This window comes from Manis javanica, chromosome 5, assembly GCF_040802235.1.
Source record: "Manis javanica isolate MJ-LG chromosome 5, MJ_LKY, whole genome shotgun sequence".
NCBI lineage: Eukaryota > Metazoa > Chordata > Mammalia > Pholidota > Manidae > Manis > Manis javanica.
In genome coordinates, this window is record NC_133160.1 from 13,075,977 (window position 1) to 13,087,997 (window position 12,021).

General features: G+C 37.2%; 1 protein-coding gene across 2 annotated transcripts in view; it reads left to right on the plus strand.

Annotated features, from left to right (window-relative positions):
- Positions 1-12,021, plus strand: part of NCOA5 (nuclear receptor coactivator 5) — a 29,861-nt gene that overhangs the window by 6,387 nt on the left and 11,453 nt on the right. For both annotated transcript variants that reach the window (XM_017653408.3, XM_017653410.3), the window contains exon 2: positions 7,306-7,372. In XM_017653408.3, the coding sequence (XP_017508897.1) occupies positions 7,335-7,372 (38 nt within the window). In that variant the 5' untranslated portion in view covers positions 7,306-7,334. The remainder of the gene's footprint in view (positions 1-7,305; positions 7,373-12,021) is intronic.

Here is a 12,021-nt window from a genome sequence, read left to right on the forward strand (position 1 = left end):
TGACACATAATAGGCATAGAAACATTTAATGTGCTGATTATAAACTATCCTTTCCAAGTTCATTAATTTAGTTCTCAAAGAATCTCTACTTGTACAGTTTATTTGAAATTTTGCCTGTTTTAAATCTGTATTTTAAATTTTTTGTAGCTCAGACTTTTTTACTAGTTTAGATTAGCTCAACCTTTGTGAGTCCAAATTAGTTTTTCCTCTTAGCTGATATTTTCCTTAAACCAACATAACTAACATGGGTAAAATATCCATTTTATCAGGTTCAGAGAAATCAAGTGACTTGACTAACCACCCGCTAGCTCTGCCAAATAGGAGTAGAGCTCAGATTTGCTGATCCCAGCCAAGTACTCTTTTCTCCAAAGAAGTAAAAAGGGTAGGAAATTAAGTGTTGGTGGAGAATGTTTGTCTAAAGAATTGAAGTGAATAGAATGTCAGTAGAAAGAGCCAGAAATATTGTAGTTTGAGGTGATTCAAATTGAATGATAATTGAATAAGTAGGTCCTACTCTATTGGGTGTCTGGGGCATTTAAACTTGGAGTGACTAGCATAGACTGGGCCTTTTCCAGATTTAATTAGCATTTGATCAAGGAGTCCTAGTAAGAGTGTTAAAAATGGAAACCATGCCTTTCACTCCCTATTGGAGGCAGTGGCAAGCATTAATACGTTAAGTACTGTGGTGTCAGATTGGGTTTGAGTCCTAGCTCTGGTTCCTTACCGTTGTGTGACTTCAGATAAGTCCCTTAAATTTTGCTAAACCTCATTCTCCAAATAGAGATCATAATAGTACGTAACTGCAAGAGTTATAGAAAGGATTGGACGAGATAATGTGTATCATGTTCTTAGTACAGGCTCTGGGACAAAGTAAGCATTCAGTAGATGTAAGTTATCATCATTTCCCACATTCCTGTTCCCAGGAATAAGATTCTAGTACAGTTAAAGATATAATAATTATTTTAATTAGAGAAGGAAGGAGAAAGTTAAATATAAAGCATGCATGGTTTCAAAGATTGATTTATCAAGAGCAAGCAGAGCATTCTCATCCCCTGGTCATTACAGTATACTCGTTATACCTGATATTACAATATACCATCGAAGTCATCTTCATAGAGTTTAAATGAGGAGTCCTGTCCTTTCCCCTCTCAATTTGGAGAGTTTAATGTGATACCCACTGCCCTGTCAGTATCATTTTCAACAAAGCCTTTTGGGGAGCTTTATTTCATTTGTAGTCACTCATTGAAGTTGTATATGCTTTGCACTCTTTCAGCAGCTTATGGTGGTACTGTCATTAGGTGCTGTTTCATACTGCAGTTGTTCCAAATAGTCCTCATCGTTTTCCATTGCAATAGCCTGTGATGAAATTGGTTTTAAGGTGAAAAAGGTTTTTTTATGGTGGTACAATTAAAAAATAGAGCTTAGTATACATCCATTGGGCAAGGAATGCTTTTCATTAAATTACCAATATTAAATGTACTTAATCATCAGATTAAACAAAAGTAGCTATTAATTATCTTTTACGCAGGTAAGAGGAGGTAAAACATTTTTCACATAAAGAAATACTGATGCAAATATGCACATAACTTTTTTTAAAAATTAGAACACTGAGAAAAACCACACCTTTGATGAGTGTCTCTTTTTGAGAGTAAGGATTTCCAGATATATTCATTCTTGTAAATATTCAGCTTTGGTTTCTTTGTTTCCCAAATGACAAAGCTGCTGGTAGCAAAACTCCCACATTTCATGTGAATTCAAGCTACATCTAACTTAATACAAATATTAAAACAGAACTGAAAAAATGCAAAAAAAAATCATTTTGCATATTCCTATCATTGTAAACTATATTTTAACTGCCTTCATTTGGTAGAACAATGATGGTTGAGATAACTTTTCAAGAATTTTCCTAGGATCTATTTTAAATAATGACATCTATTTGGAGATGTGGAAAATCTTTAGGCTATTTAAACTGCTACTTCACATGTAACAGAAATACTCAGTGACATTTATAAAGTGAATCCATATATGGCAGCTAATGGGTTGATTCAATATAACATTTTTTACATTTAATCAAAGAGTAAAAATTATTTTAAATCGAAGATTTTATGTGAATTCAAAGCTAAGTTATATTGGTTTACCTTGTATTTAGATGAGTTGGTAAGCAGTTCAGTCATTTTGAAGAACATCTCAGTGTTGATTTTTTTCAACCTAGATATTTCTAAAAAGAAATGCTGGAAGAATATAGTCACAGTAGACAGAGTCTCTTGAGAATAAAAATTCTGTCTGGCAGGCTGTATATATATATATGAGGATGAGATTAAATGTTGTATGTGTGTCCCTTTTTATTGTATTACTTTACTTTCTCTTAAGCAAATATTTTGTTTTATACATATGGGATTTGTGTTTTTGATCTTGCTCGATCCCAATTCTGATTAAAACACACATAGTTAATTTTCCTAAAATCAGCAAAATACTATTTAAAATTAAAATACTTTCTGTGGGAAAACTAAAAAATAAATACTACATTTAACTTTTTACTATTCTTGATCAAATAACATATTAAGTTTAAATTTAACGGTAAAAGCAAGGGGGTTAATTTTTACCATATTTGTTTTGTGATATCAACAGGTCACTAATCTTCACTTCCTCAACCGAAAGGGAAAAACAGAGATATTAAAACTCAAGGCTACCTACGTCTTACGATGTTCATTGGATTTCAGTTAATGCTGAGATAGCATTATTCCATGAGTTCATGAATATAGGTCTTGAATTTAAGAGCCTATTGTTAGATTTAAAGACTTGTGTGTGTGTAATTATTTTTATACACTTAAAGCAATATGGCTGTATAGAATATGAGAAAGTACGGGCAGGCATGTTGGAAAGACTGAACTCTATGAATATTTTACTACTTAAAAAACTGAAGAGTGAATTTAGACCATTCTAATATGTTTCTCAAGTGGCTTGTCTCAAGAATGTTTCTTGTTTATATGTCTTTTCTTTCCTGATCAACAGCTATTTTTATTTCCTAAAGTTATTGCAAAACATGGGAGAGAATTCTAGTTTTGTTTCCTATACAGATAGCTTTATTGTGTGCTCACATTTTGTCTTGTAAATTAATTAAACTGCTGCCTATTTGACCCCCCCCCCAAAAAAAATAGAGCTTAGCAGTTCTTGGTACTATGAATGAAACATGCATTTTTATTTATAGCATTTTCCAAGAACCCTTGTGTGAACTCTGTCTGGCATGTTAGTCTAAAATAAAATTGTAAATTAGGCATTGTCTTTCTTTGGGAGTTCTTTACCCCATTCTTTTAAAACAGCTCTGACACTTCCTATATAATATGTTTTCTAGATTATTTCCCATTTTTTTCCTTTTCTGTAAATCCCTTCAGTTGGTGTATTTTTTTTCTTGTCTAAAAATCCTTATCTTATGACTGGTTAGCCAGAGACGGGTAAGATTCCTCAAGGGAGGAACAACCTAAGACAGGCACAGTCGCAGGGGGGCCATCAGGTGAGAATTTGGGGATCAACAGAGGTGAGGCTCAGAACCTCACCCCCCCTGCTTTGAGAGAAATCTTCTGCATCCGTGGATGTCTTGCTGCCCTTGTCTAGCCTGGATTAATACTTAGTCCATAGGCACACACCTGATCATCTGATCATCTACATTTGCCTTCTTACAGCACTAAACTATGTTTTCTACCTTTATCTTGCATCTACCTACCACTTCAGCATTTTATTAAAAATAAAAATAGTAATAATAATAATAGAGGGAGAAATGTGGGATCAACATATAAATCAAGTACAAAAATCAAATGAATATGCATATTTGACCTGATTGTTTATAGGTCATATTGCATGATCAAAACCGAAAGTTTCTGTGATGACTGCCCTTGTACTGTTCACCATGTAAGAATTTATTCACTATGTAAGAATTCGTTCACCATGTAAGAACTTGTTCGTTATGCTTCAGAAGATTGGAGACTGACAAGAATTAGGCTTGAGATGGATTAATGATTGTACATTGAGCGTTGACCCCCCTATACTGAATTTTATTGTTGTTAACAACCATTTGATCAGTAAATATGAGAGATGCCCTCTCAAAAAAAAAAAAAAAAATCCTTATCTTAGAAGTGACTTTAACTGCTTTCAGAAGACCACTTAGAATTGATAAATATTCAAGCCAAGGTTAAGCACCTTGTAGTGATTTTAAATGGCATTCACATTGCTAACATAATTAATAGTGTACAGAAGTGCCAGACAAGCTGGGGTGGAAGGGACACTAAAAGACTGACTTTTGGTCATAGGGCATTTGACCAGAATAAAATAACAAGAGGAAAAAGAATCATCATTTCTATCTTTTTTCTGTGCGGAGAAGGCATTCCACCTCTCCCTGGAGACTCAAAAGTTGCCACTGCCTTCTTGTTGCTTAAATTCTCTACAATTATGTTTACCCACCTAGTGTCCAGAAAGGTCTCCAAATTGTCTTTTCATCTCTTTTCCCTTTATGTTAACATTATTTCTGTTTCCTTGGTGTAGATTATACGTATCTGTAAGGATTTAGGAAGAAAATAATCTGACTCAACTAATTAATAGAAAAGCTCCCTTTACCAGTCCCAATATTTGCATTTTCAAGGAGAAACTTGTTCAAATGAACCTCTAACCTCCAATTGGGTTTTCAGTTGTGTGACAAAAATTGGATGGGGCAAGTTTCTTTTCTTGTCTCTTTAAAAAATCTTTGCTATACTGATCAGCTCCCTGAAGTTATTTATACTTGGGTAGCCTCTCTATTCTAAATGTATTTCTGAACTCATGGGTTTTCCAAAAGTTCTTGTGCATGTACGTTAGAATTTTTGTGCATGGGGATTGTTGATAAGGAGTTTTGTTTTCATAACTCTTACTGAAGCAGCCCATCTCCACCAACCCTACCCTAACGTGAGCAGTCCTCTTTGATGGCGGTGAGATTAACACAAATTTCCAAGTCACATTTTCTCTATATCTCAGAGGCTTAAGAACTCTTGAATAGGGATGCATGAACAAATAATCAACATACCACAGTAAAAGTTTGCCAACCCCTAAAATTAAGAAAATGGTTTGAGAATTTTCTTTTTTTACAGAAGAAACATAAGCCACAGTATCCAAGTATAATTGCTTTGGACAACTCAATGGAAATAGATGCTAAGAGGCAAATTACAATCAAAATGGCTTAGAGATATGATCTTGAATTTTTAAATAATCTTTAATAATTGCAAAACTTTCACCATCTTCAAAGTAAAATGTGTACTTCCTTCAATCTAACTGGAACCAGTTTTGCCCCAAAAGTGGTATATAATACAAGACTACTTTAATCTCTTTAGTCCTGTATGTAGGTACTCAAAGAATTGGACATAGTTACACAGTCCTTTTCATATGATGAGGGTAAATTATATACCATCAATAGAAACTTACCAATTAAAATAATACCTTATGTTCTGTACTCTCACCTAAGTGTTTGCCAGGTCAAGTTAATCTTCAGATAAGTTTTCTTCACTCACAAGACAATTTGATAATATATGGATCCTTCTGGGAGATATGGTACTTATTTTAAAGAAATATTCACACCACCACCACCTCCAGCATATTCCAGAGATACTTTGAAAACTAATGAAGTAATCAAAGACATTACATTTCTCTCTGAATCATAGTCACCCTTTATTAGAAAGCAGTACAAAGTAAATGAGCAGACTAGGTCAGTAGGCCCTTCTAAACCTGAACTGATATTCTTCACAATTACATATGAAAGAACTAGATACTTCTATAATTAGGCTTTCATTATGTAATACGTAATTCAGACATTAGTGAACTTTAAGGGTTGTGAATTGTGAAAGTGCTATGTGCAGTACAGAAGCCATGGTCAGGAATTTCTGGCCAAGTCCTGTATAGAAAATATTCGCTGAGTTTTTAAAAATAGGGATTATAGCTTGTGACTGCTTTGTTGAAAAAGTAAGAAGTAATTTATAGAGAATATGCTTCTCTGACTATTTAGATTTATGTTACCTTTAGTTTTGTCAAAATCCAATCTTCTAGGCATAATACTTTTGACTTAAAATGGAATTGAAGATCATTGTCACTGGAACAGCAATTGAAAAGTTGACAACACAGCAGGGTAAAGTCTCTACCAAACCTCTTAAGTTCTTTGTGACTGTGGTCTTTCACATGATGGGACTCCAGTTAGAATTTTTAAAATACATAAATACTATTTCAAAGCATTCTGATTGTGAGTGCTTAATGCCATTTAATGTCATTAGATACACTACTAATCTCTTAATATGGAACAAGGGGAACAAAACTGCACTTGTAGCAGGAAGCTGTTTTATTTCTTCAACTCAAGTATGAAAGTTTTAATGCATTTAAGTCATAAAAATTATCAGGTCTTTGGGGTTAGATTGGGACATTTCTTTAGTTACTTCATCATTTCTTACTTATATGTGGGGTTTTTTATTGTTTGCTTCAATTTGTGAAAAGCAGGTTTGTTTTGATTTTCACAAGCAGGCTTCGTCTGCACAAACTGGCTTTTCTCCAAGTTTGTTTGATTTTACTGTTCTCCCTTACCTAGTTGTGGATGACCAGACTTAAGTAATGAAAAAGTCTTAAAAGGAGTGTTTCATTACCTAACCCAACTATACTAAATGCTAATTCTTATTCCTAGTTACTTATCTGTGAGGGTTATAGGTGTTAACATGTCATATACATTATTTAGAAAAAAATTAATCAATTTCTTTCCTACATCTCATTCTGGAAGATTCTGTCCAATGGAATGCAGCACAAGGCACACCTAAGAGGAGGCCCTACTTCATGGAGTATTAGAAGTTTTAAGAAAGCAGAGTCCAGCTATTACTTCTTTGTAACATAAAGTGGAATTTTTGCCATTGCTTTTCTAAAAGTCTCTCCTTTTCTTTCTCCCACTCTCCTCCCCTCAAAAAAGAATCTTACAGCTGACTCTCCAAGAGTTAGAAGAAAACCTCTTCTCCTTTTGGAGGGAGCAGGTATTAGGTTTAGGGTTTGGCAGAGCGTTGAAGCATCCATGTAATCAGTTCTGTACAAATTATGTGTTACTTAGAAAACCGAGGGACATTCCTTACCAAGCCATGTCAATGTACTGCTGTAACTTAATAAAATTTGCCCAAGTGACAGTGTGTCTGCTGAATGGATTTTCTTACACCATCTGGTTGTCATTGTAGTTTTTTGTTGTTGCTATCATTTGAAATGTGCTGATGATCTTGTTTTTATTCCGTAGCATTGAACAGATGGGTTGATTATTCTTTTCAGATATTAATAAGGCAGCGGAAAGAAGAAATATGAATACGGCTCCATCAAGACCCAGCCCCACACGAAGGTAAAGTACCCTGAAGCAGTGAGTTACCTTGGGAGAGTTGGGCTCTGGGGAGTTAAGCCCAACTTCGTACATCAAGGGTCTTTTCTTCCCCCCAACAAATCAGAAACGCTCAAGCAAACAATAAGAACATGAACCTTGTGTGAAGGGCCTTGCTGCTTTTTTTAAACATACATCAGGAGATGCAGAGGAAGCTTTGTGTTTTCGGTGGCAAACCCAGCAAGTTCAGCTTGCAACATGAGTTGCAGGCGATTGGAAGAGGATAAACCTCTGTCTGTCCCCAGCTCACGTGTCAGTGGGAGCCTCCACAGCGGAGGAATGCCCCAGGGTCGTTGGTGTATGCCATGCTGCACAGCAGCAGGTAGCAGAGATTCGACTCTTCATTCCAAATGGCTGCCAGTCCAGATGTTAATCCAGGTTTACGGGAAGTGCTGCTTGAGAGATTGCTGCCGTGCCTGTGCTACAGATCCCCTGTTTGCTCGCATGCTTGGGTTACCTACTGAGGGAAAATAAAAAGGGCAAAAACACTCCACTTCTCAGAAGTCTCCCTTTTTCTTAGCTCTCCTGGAAATGAAAGGCATTTCCCCAGTATATTCTTTCTTCAAGTATATACAAAAGAGATAGTCCTGATGTGTACCCTCAAAATATGCATTAAATTGATTCCTTTTCTCAAAGAAGAGCCTTATTAATGTTACCATTTACACCAAAGATGAGTATATTGTATCCAAGCTGGCCCCATAGCAGCACGCAAGTGTATGCAGTATGTGCAGTTATGTGGGAATGCAAGCAGATAAACGATGTATTTAATATCTGGTGTTTCTTCATAGCCTATGGATACTTGTGGATTTTGCCTTTGCCCCGAAGTAAAAATGCCAGTTTTCCACAGTAAACTACATACATGAGCTACATACCACAGTAAACTACATTTCCTACAATGAATTGAACACTGCTGGTACAAAGAAAACTAGTCTGTACTAGTAGTTCCACAGGTCACCCAGGGATGTACTGAACTAACCGAGCACTTACACGTAACATAGAGCTGTCCTGCTTTGGGACAAGAACACCAATTTTTTGTTACCTACTTATAGGAAAAACTGCTGCTATATGTTTGGTGTATATGCCTCTACTTGAATGTGAAGCATGGGTGTTTTCTAAGCTACCAGGAATAGATGACATGTCTGCTCTGCAGAATTTTAGCAGACTCTAGGGGCCAGGTAATGGTGCTGATTCAGTTGGATTATTTGAGTGCTCTTACCTGTGCAGAGGAGTGGACTCTGACACCACAACTGCAGCTACACTGCAGCTGTCAAGTGGATGCCCTGCCATCCATGGTCTCACTGCACAAATGAGCATATATGTTGGTATTCTGTCTGTTCTCTCTAACACCATAAGGAATCCTTGCAGCTTGCAGGGATTAATTTTTGTTGATTGATTTTTGTGGGTATGTATATCCTGAAGAGCATAAAATAAATCCTGCAGAACTTCAACAGCTCCATGTAATGTCTGTCCATTATGCTGCATTTAATCATGCTGCAGATGTTGAGCAGTCCCATCTGTGTTGCTCCTCTTTGCCCCAGTAAACATGGACTACACCTGGCTAAAAGTTTGCATCTAATGGACAGAAATATGGGGCTCCCATTGGAAGCCATGGTTGCCAAATGGCTTGAAAGGAGAAATGCTGTGTATCCAGTTTCCAAGGAGCTCTAATGTATGTGCTTCTGAACTAGGTAGCTTACCAGAAGGAGTGTGCAGTTGCTAACTATAAAGACACTGACTCCACTAGTAAAACCCCTTCCCTCTCCCCCACCATCTCTGTTGTCCCAGTGATGCTTTGATCTCTGGAAAATGTTGCCTATGTGTTTCCACAGGAGACAAAAAAACAGGGCACATTGTAGAATACAGAGTAGTTCTGTTTGTGCTATGGATTGAGAATAATATCTTATGTCATCCTCCTATTAATGATACCTAACCAAATGCTTTTAACATTGCCAGTTGACCATAGGTATTCAGCAAACCTTGGCAATGTTGGGGAAATAACCAACTCCCCTGGTTGGAATCCTGTGTTCCCATTGTCATGGCATTAAATTAAAAAGATTAGTTTCATCCCAACCTGAAGTACAATTCCATCATTGCATCTATAATGGAAGAAATAGCTTTACGTTATTTTTCTTTTTTAAGTAATAGCACCCCCCCAAAAAAACATTTAAGTAACATTGGGGGAAGCCTTTAAAATGTTATCCTTACCAGATAACATAAATGTAAGCAATTGCCACTTCTTTATAAGCCTTATAAAATACCCTCTTCCTCAGAAATAAGTTCTAAAATGAAGTCGAGTCGTTTGGAATCTAAATAGGACAGTAGCTTGCTGCTTTATTTACAATCAATAGGAGAGACAGCTCAGCTAATACAGATTCCATTAAGAATCAGTCTTCCCCTTGGTGGTATGTCCCTAACTGGGTTTCTCAGCGTGTTATTTAACATGATAAAGTTTCATTCAGTCATGCTTAACAAGGTTCAGAGAAGAGGGATATTCACATTAGTAAAATCTGTTCTGAGTCCCATCTAAAGCCTGAGCAGAGAGTAGTAGTTTTTTACCTTTAAAAATAAAAATTCTAAAACCCTAAAGCCAAGCAAATTGAACATTATATTCAAAATAGAGCACTAACATTTTGATCATTACCCCTATTGTGCAGTATCTCTTAAGATACCAATAGGGCAGAAATAAAATTCAGTAAGTAGTCAAATAAATGCATTAAGTGGGTGAGTGGTTGGTGAGCCTGGAAGGGGCTAATCATTTCTCAGGGTAAACACTGGGTAGCACTCTCTTTGAGTGCAAGCTTCCAGTCAAAAGCCTTGAAGTAATTCCAAAAGTATACCAATATATTGACGACACCAAACTGCCTTCATTTGGCAATCCTAATCATTTTATGTGTCCCCCATCATAGGGAATGCATTGTTCACAGAAAAAAGCACTGTACCTCTGGCAAATATTTCCCTTGAATTGTACATTTCTTTAGGTGTTCAGTGTTGCTACTTTTAATGAAATTGTTTTTAAGCTTGCTGGCAGAACCTTTGTAACACCTTGTATTGCTGGACTTTAACCTTGAGTGTCAAAACTTTGGAGTTTTCACACACAGGATTATCACCTCTTCAAATGTCTCTGTAAGCCACAGTTCTGCTGGCATTGCTCTCTGTTCAGTAATATACCTCCCTAATGACTCCAGCTGTCAGTGTGTGATTCTGACAGTACTGGCCCAGCCAAGCACAGAACTGTGCATGAGGGATCCCTGCTCTGGATCAAGTTTTGGCCTGAATTCTCATCATTTAACCCTTGGACCACTTCGCTGGACTTCTTTGAGTATATTGTATGGTTACCATGCAGGTTGTCTAGCATTGGTGCTGGGCATTAGTCCTTAACTTCTTCAAAGACTGGACCACGATTCTGGTTGTACCTCGAGGTGTTCTCAATTTCCATCTTCCGTTCAACACAATGGCAAGCCAGGTCTTGGAGCATACTCTGTGCAGATGTGGCCTCCAAGTGAGACTCTGTATTTCCTCAACTTTCCCATATGACTGAAAGAAGAGCAAATAGAATTTAACTTGTCAACACCAGAAGCTCTGCAGAGAATTTTCCCCATGCATTTATGAAGTATGTTAGACCTGTTGCCTCTTTGGTGAAAGTCATCAGGGATTGGTTCATCAGAAGTAACCTAGCTATAGACAAGTTTCTTACATGACCCAAGATGATTTCTACCTGTCCACAGTGTGGGTGTGAGACAGCTGTAGGTCTAGGTGGTCTTCACAATTGAAGGTTCCAGCCTGTGATTACCTCTGCCCTTAATACTCAAAGAGGAACTGTCGGTTCTCAGCAAGTGCCACATCAACCAACACGGAAGCTGTATTTGTGCTTGAGCAAATCATCAGCCTGCTTCTTAGGGAGAAACATGAGCACTTAGAGAAAATTTGGATCTGTGAGGTGTGATACCTCATTGCACCCCATATCCTTCCTACCTGCACCTAATGGCAAAATTCTGCGCAAGTCTGTTGTATTTCTTTGATTTCTAACAGCATGGAGCCATTGCACAGCAGCCAGTCATTTAGGTAATGATATTTGTGCACAATACCTGTGACAGAACAAAAGTATGAAGAGCAGATGAAGGATTTTTTTCAGGAGCAAAAATAAGACTGGCCCTCCCAAGGCACATATTCCATCCAGTGAGCATAAAGGAAGAAAGAAGATGCTGACAAGAGGACAGAGGCCTTCCTCCCTGACCTTCTGTGCAGCCAAGGCCAAAGAACACAGTCTTGGGCTTGAGATTTCAGTCTCTGACCGCAGACAAGCTCAAAGTCCATCACAGTTTTCCAAGATGATCATCTATCAGTTCTTACTCTGTACCCTCACAAATGCCTAGAGCTCTAAACACCCCTTTTGTCCCCAGGAAAAGGAGCAGTTCTAACCAGAAGTACATCACTTGCCGTCTGAGCCATGGCTTTTCCCTTCACCCATCCTTCCCTTACTTCTCAGTTGTTTCCAAATAATATGACTATATTTCTCTCAAGGCAAAGAGCATTTGGCTTTATTTTCCCCCTGCTGAATAGATGAGGAATTTATAACAGAATTTTAAGTGTTTGTCACCTCCCGTCAGTTTGTG